Below are 6,605 nucleotides of genomic sequence, written 5' to 3' on the forward strand. Positions count from 1 at the left end.
GGCCGAAGTTCCCTAGAAGTTACACCCCCAACGTATAAACTGGGAGCTAGAAGACTACAAAAGTTCAAACCAATTAATGTTGCCAAGACTTGGGAGAAAAAAAAAAAGAAAGAAAATTGGATCTTTTGGTTAAAGCCTGCATCAAATACAGGAATCTTCCATTTCCATAGGTCCAAAATTACGACAGTAAAAAGTTAGTGGGAGATCCACGCATAAAACTATAGAAGTAAGTCACTTAAAACTTGGTTGGGCTCATTTCTTTTAGCATTGTCTTTCATTGTATACTACGAATAAATATCTTGTTACAACTTCTTTGGAAAAAAAAAAAAAAGGTACTCTATACACAAATTCTAAATTTGAAAAATTAATTTTTATTTTGTACACTCTTTAAGATGCCAAAAGTATCTCTACTTAAATCATTTAAATTAATTTACTCAAAACACTAATAAAAATATTCAGCACACTCAAAGAAAATCGTTTTAGTAAATGTAGCATAACTAGCAACAATGAAATTAAGTCAAGTTTTAAGCAAAATTTTTAAAATAATTTTATTTATCAGTTTTCGTTAATTAAAGAATGTATCCCATATCAATTTTTGCACCTATAAATTCTTTAAGATCAATAAGTATGGACTTCACTACCCCAATAATAATTGAAAACCAAATTGTAATCTGACACAAAAAAGAAGAAGAAGAAGAAGAAGAAGATGCTGACTGGGTTATTAGGTTTAGAGTGCTTTAATTTATTTATTTTTAAATTAAAGACAAAAAAACGAACACCTTTGCAATAATTTCAGTTTATTTTATTTCTAGAAAAATGTAAGTCTTACAAATATTTTATGTTTAAAATTATTTAAAAATTGATTTGGTGCATGTTCAATGAATTATATTTTAAGATGTTAGATATAAAAGATTATATGTTAAATAATGAGTGTATATATGAGTTTTAAAGTAATTAAGTTGTATTGGCTCATTAATAAATAAATCTTAATAGTAATTTATATGATGATTAATTTTGTAATTAAATTATTTTATTAAAACCAGAGTGCTCAGAGTAGTTTTTAATGTGGAAATAGCCTATATCTTATTGCAACTAAAATTGTGCATGAATTCTTAGAGATCATCTATGAATATTGCCCATACAATATGTATCTACGGTGGAACCAGTTTGGAGATGAATATTGTCTCAATGACAGAAGGCAAAGGCCCTTATTTGAAATTCTTGTTAATTATTTTATTAACTTTGTCAAACAGAGAGAAGAAAAGAAATCTCAAACAAATAAGACATTATGTATGTTTGGCATACTTCATCTAATGGATATAAATACTTATTTAATTATATAAACTCTTTTAAGATTTAGTAGAGCTTTTAAAAATTAAATAAGTTATTTTTTTCTCTACTAGTAAAAACTCAAAATTTGGGTTTTTGGGAGTAAATGTTAAAAAAGTTATTTTTAAGAATGTTAAAACACCTAAAATATCATTTATTTATTCGATAATTTTATTTCATTCATTTCATAATATAATTTTAAAAAACATGCTTATTAAACAATTTTTTAATTTTTAATAAAAGCTTCCATTGACAAACAAATAACTAAAATTATTTTTATAAAAACGCTATTTATAAAAGCTTTACTAATAAAAACTCTATTTAATAAGCTATATTTAGAAAGTATACCAAAGTAAGTATAAGAGAAAATTAAAGCAAAAACTTTTAGTATTATTCAAAGCAAACTAAAAGTTTTTAGCTTTTAGGCGTAGACTTGGAAACTAATTAAAATAATTTTGAAATGAGGGATAGGATTTTGAAGGGAATGAGTTAGAAACAAGCACCAATGGAATCGTTGGGACTTAGTAAATCTGTGATTATTACAATATTATAATTATATAATTCATAGGAAGATAAGGGTATTAATTAAAATTTAGTCCATTTCTTTGGAATCTCTATATATGTTCTGATCCTCCTACTCCATCGTTTTACAAATTGTTGATCTTGGCCTCCCCAAGTTCGTAGTTTCTTGATTCTGATCCCGTTGAACCAAAATCATGGCTCCATGCATCGCTGCTTATATTAATTAGGATTCTTTCTGCCTTTTGCAGTATATTAATTAGCATCAAACCTTATTCAACCAATAAAAATCAGGGTCTTTATTCATTATAAGATCCAATAATTAAACAGATTTACTTAATTAATCAGGTGAGTTTGAATCTTGAAATAAGTATAATAAAAAGAATTAATTTAGACTTTCACTATTCCTCTACTATGTTAAAAAAAATCTTAAAATTGATTGAATGCAATTCGTTTTCGCGTCAAACTCAACTTTGATTTGCTTGCGGGACCCGTAGACTTCGAAAAGTCTCGTAAGGATACAGCTAACAATTGATAGTGGTTTTACAGGTTTTATGAAGAGCCGACACAAGATTCATAGACACGTTGGAAAATTATTGGGAAATTTACACTTTGACCACCTTCCAACTTTTAATATAAGAAAAAACCACATTCCATATTTTTGTTACAATAGCAATTATTTACAAGGTTTTTAGACTAGAATTTTCAAAAACAAAAATCCTTCTAATAGCTATTTTGTTAACTCCATTATAATAAAAGATCTCCCTGTTCAACTGGTGTTTAAAGCTAGCTCTATATGTATTGTTGATCTTTCATATGTAATGTAAGGATCCAAAGATCAATCACATAATGAGTATCCGCTACTTTGCCCGCTGCTTTCAGCTTCGGCGAAGCTCTCTGTGGATTGGACCCACATGTACAAAATGATAATCGTCTCTAGTTAATTAAAAAGTGGTTAGATTGATTTGATAGATAAAATTAATCATATTCATCATAACTTTGTTTAATCTCTATCTCATAATTAATGGGTTCCTCATATAAAATGTATGGCTTGGTTGTGTCATTACAATTTTGTATCCGATCGCGCGTGTTTTTCTATAGTAATCTTGCTATCGCTCTTTAAGGCACATCGGCAGCCTCATTATTTCATATTTTTGTAAGAGGTAATTAACTTATAATTCAAAATAAAACATAAATTATTAATTTCAACGTCAAATATGGAGCTGTTCTTCATCCAGATTAATAGCGATTTTTGATGGCCCTGGCATTGGCCAGACACCAAAACCATATGCATCCCAAAATAATTAGCTAAAAAGGGTATCAAGAAAAGCCATGATAAGAGTAAAGTTGATCTCATGATTGGGTTTAATAGTAGTTGAAATGAAACGAAGTGAAGGGATGGAACTTGCAAGTTGCAATGTGTATGTAATATAGCAGAGTAAAGGTAGCCCAAGTTAATTAATTAGGAAGCAGCCGAAGAGGAATGTGATACAACTCTGCAACTCAGAGTTTATATCATAGATTTACACTGTTCGAGTAAGTGCTGGCTCCAACAAAAAAAGAAGCAAAAAGAATTGAAATTAATGGAGAAACAGAGATAGCAGGAGAGACGGAGAGAGAAGAAGAAATATTTGCCATTCCATTCCTTCGTATGACGTGTTCCCCTCTACATATATCTTTTACCCCTCAACATTGCACGTGTAACTAACCAACAAAGTAATGATTCAAAGAAAAAACAGTCACAACAGAATAACAAAATCTTAGATCTTTAAATAATATATACGGCCAGACTAAACAATCAAAATCTGTGATTTGACCTTTAATTACAGAAACAGAGATAATTTTTTAAGGGAATGAGTTAGGAGCAAACACTAAACAATCAAAATCTGTGTACTGCTATTTGAACAAAATGCAAAACGGTGACAAAACAGTGATAAAAACATTATCGTTTTGATAGTGATTTTGGTGATCTCCTTTCTCTCCTTGTTATTTTATTTTATTTTATTTTTAATATGTACACATAGAAACGAATATATATGTCCTGCTACGAATTTTGATGGACAAAATAATTTTGCATGAAAATAGTCAATGAGTGAAAATAAAATTTAAGTCCATTTCAGCTCTATCAGTCGGTTAAGTTTTTGCACTGATGCCATGCAAAAGTTCAAACTAATTAATGTAGGCAAGACTTAAAAGGGTAAGAGGATGAAAAAAAAGAGATAAAAGAGGGAATATATTAAGAGAGAGACGAATAATTAATAATTTATTATTATATGGAGATCTATTATATTAATTTTTTAGTTTTTAAAACTTAAAAAAGGGGGTAAAAGCTCATTTAGTCCCTATACTTTGAGGTTAGTGTCCGTTTAGTCTCTATATTTTTAAAAATACCTCAAAGCATCACTATCATTAAATTATTGACATTCTTAACATTACCTTTTGTTCATTTTGACTTATTTTTACAATATTACCCTATTACAATAATGTTCCTTTTTTAAAACATTATTAAAAAGAAAAATTAAATTACCAGTTTAACACCAAAAAATGAAATAAAATAAAAACAATATATATATTAATTTTTGTGGAACACTCTGCTGAGAAGTTAAAATGTTAATTTTTTTACAAAATTGATAACTTAAGTTTTTACAAAATTAATTTTTTTTGGACACACATGGGCTTCCACAAAAATTAATATATATATTTTTTGTTTTTTATTTTATTTTTGGGTTTAATTTGATTATCCAATTTTTTTATTAATATCTAAAAAAGAAACATTACTGTAAGAGTGTAAAATTGTAAGAGCATGCTAAAAAAATAAAAAATAAAAAATAATGGCATAAGTGTCAATATTTAATAGTAAGGACGTTTTGAGATATTCTTAAAAATATAGGGATTAAATGGGCACTAAGCTCATAATATAAGGACTAAACAAGCTTTTACCCTAAAAAAGACATGTTAGCTTCAATATCAACTTTTGGTTAGCTTTAATATAATGGTGAATATTACGTCTAAAGTTTTATTTAAAAGTGTCTCTCTTGAATTAGAATTATATAATTCATAGCAAGATAAGGGCGTTAATTGAAATTTAGTTCATCTCCTTGGACTTTACATATGCTTTGATCCTCTCCCTCTGTGGGTTTACAAATTGTTGATTTTGCCCCCCAAGTTCGTAGTTTCTTGATTCTGATCCCATTGAACGAAAATAATGGTTCCATGCATGGCTTTTTATACATCAGACTCGTGATAGTATCATATCCCGTTGAACCAATAAAAATCAGGGTCATTACTCCATATAATATCTAATAATTAGTCTCAGGAGTTTAGCATAGTAGTTTTCAAATAGTCTTATTTACATTATCACCTAAGTAAGTTTGAATCTTGGAGAAAATAAAAAATAAAAAATTAATTTAAACTTTAATTTAAACTCTGAGAAATGGTCGGTACGTACCAGCGAGTCAAAAATAGGAAACTCAGTTCAAATATTGGATCAGAGGAGTAATTAGAACAACCTAACCCCAAAGTGTATGAATTAACTTACATAATCTTTTGCAACTGTTGGAAAAATCCTTGAATCCATTTCCCAAAAAAGGACTCGATACACATTAAAATAAAAATTAGCGCGCTTCTAAAATTGAAATCGTCACTTGGTTGACTGAGCAATCTTCTACCTTGCTGGTGGACAATGTTGAAGTCCCAGTATTTCTTACATATGAAAAAGCAGGTTGCTTGGGAGGAAGTAATGCTGCAGCTTCATTTGTCAGCATGGATACAACATCATTCATGGTGGGTCTATCATCAGCACTTTCTTGTACACAAAGGAGAGCTGTGTTCACGTATCTTAAAAGCATATGCTTGGAGGAATATTCATCTTCTAATATTGGATCAATCAACTCCAATGTCCTGTTGCTTGTCCACAGATCCCATGCCTAAACAACCATACGATGTTATTAGATAGTCGTACACTTGATTTAGAGAATAGTTTAAAAATAGTCAGGTGCAAAAGTCCAAACGTTTTCACATTGTAAAAGTGTGTGTCCACACCTAAGCATGACTTGGGAATTAATATATAATTTCACCTAAGTAGTATAAAAAGAATATGTGCAACGACTTTTGTTACGTACATAACCCAGCAGATTGAGATAGTCGGTTCGATAAAATCCAGTGTTCTTCTTGCCACTTACAATCTCAAGCAACAATACTCCAAAGCTAAACACATCAGATTTAATTGAAAATATTCCTTCGAATGCGTATTCGGGGGACATATAACCACTGTAATTCAATAATTGATAAATAATAATCAGTAATTTATGCATAACTTAATCACTTTAATTTTGATTTGTGTCATTCACTTACTAAGTCCCGACGATCCTACTAGTGTTTGCTTGTAACTCATTTTCTCCAAAAATTCTTGCCATTCCAAAATCTGATATTTTGGGATTCATGTCTTTATTCAACAAGATGTTACTGGCTTTTAAATCTCGATGAATGATTCGCATTCTCGAATATTGATAAAGATAAAGAAGCCCTTGAGCTATCCCTTCAATAATCCGAAGACGTGTTACCCAATCTAATAACATTCGCTTGGTTGGATCTAATTTACAACAAAAGAACTAAACGTCATTATGCATGAAAACAAAAAAAATGTAGACCACATTATCTAACGTAAATTGATCTAGTGACTTAATTTTTTTTTAATAAAAAATCTGATAATTGGATGATGTTAATCATTAAACTTAAAAAATAGCTAAATGAAATAG

General features: G+C 29.3%; 1 protein-coding gene across 1 annotated transcript in view; it reads right to left on the bottom strand.

Annotated features, from left to right (window-relative positions):
* Positions 1 to 5,455: 5,455 nt before the first annotated feature.
* The window catches only part of LOC18035744 (G-type lectin S-receptor-like serine/threonine-protein kinase CES101), a 3,023-nt gene continuing 1,873 nt past the window's right edge, over positions 5,456 to 6,605 (bottom strand). Inside the window, exons 4-6 of the mRNA XM_006427502.2 lie at positions 6,202 to 6,439; positions 5,970 to 6,117; positions 5,456 to 5,774 (exon numbers count right to left, since the gene is read on the bottom strand). Coding sequence (XP_006427565.2) covers positions 5,463 to 5,774; positions 5,970 to 6,117; positions 6,202 to 6,439 — 698 coding nt within the window. The 3' untranslated portion in view covers positions 5,456 to 5,462. The remainder of the gene's footprint in view (positions 5,775 to 5,969; positions 6,118 to 6,201; positions 6,440 to 6,605) is intronic.

This window comes from Citrus clementina, unplaced genomic scaffold (assembly GCF_000493195.1).
Source record: "Citrus clementina cultivar Clemenules unplaced genomic scaffold, Citrus_clementina_v1.0 scaffold_7, whole genome shotgun sequence".
In the NCBI taxonomy this organism is placed as follows: domain Eukaryota; kingdom Viridiplantae; phylum Streptophyta; class Magnoliopsida; order Sapindales; family Rutaceae; genus Citrus; species Citrus x clementina.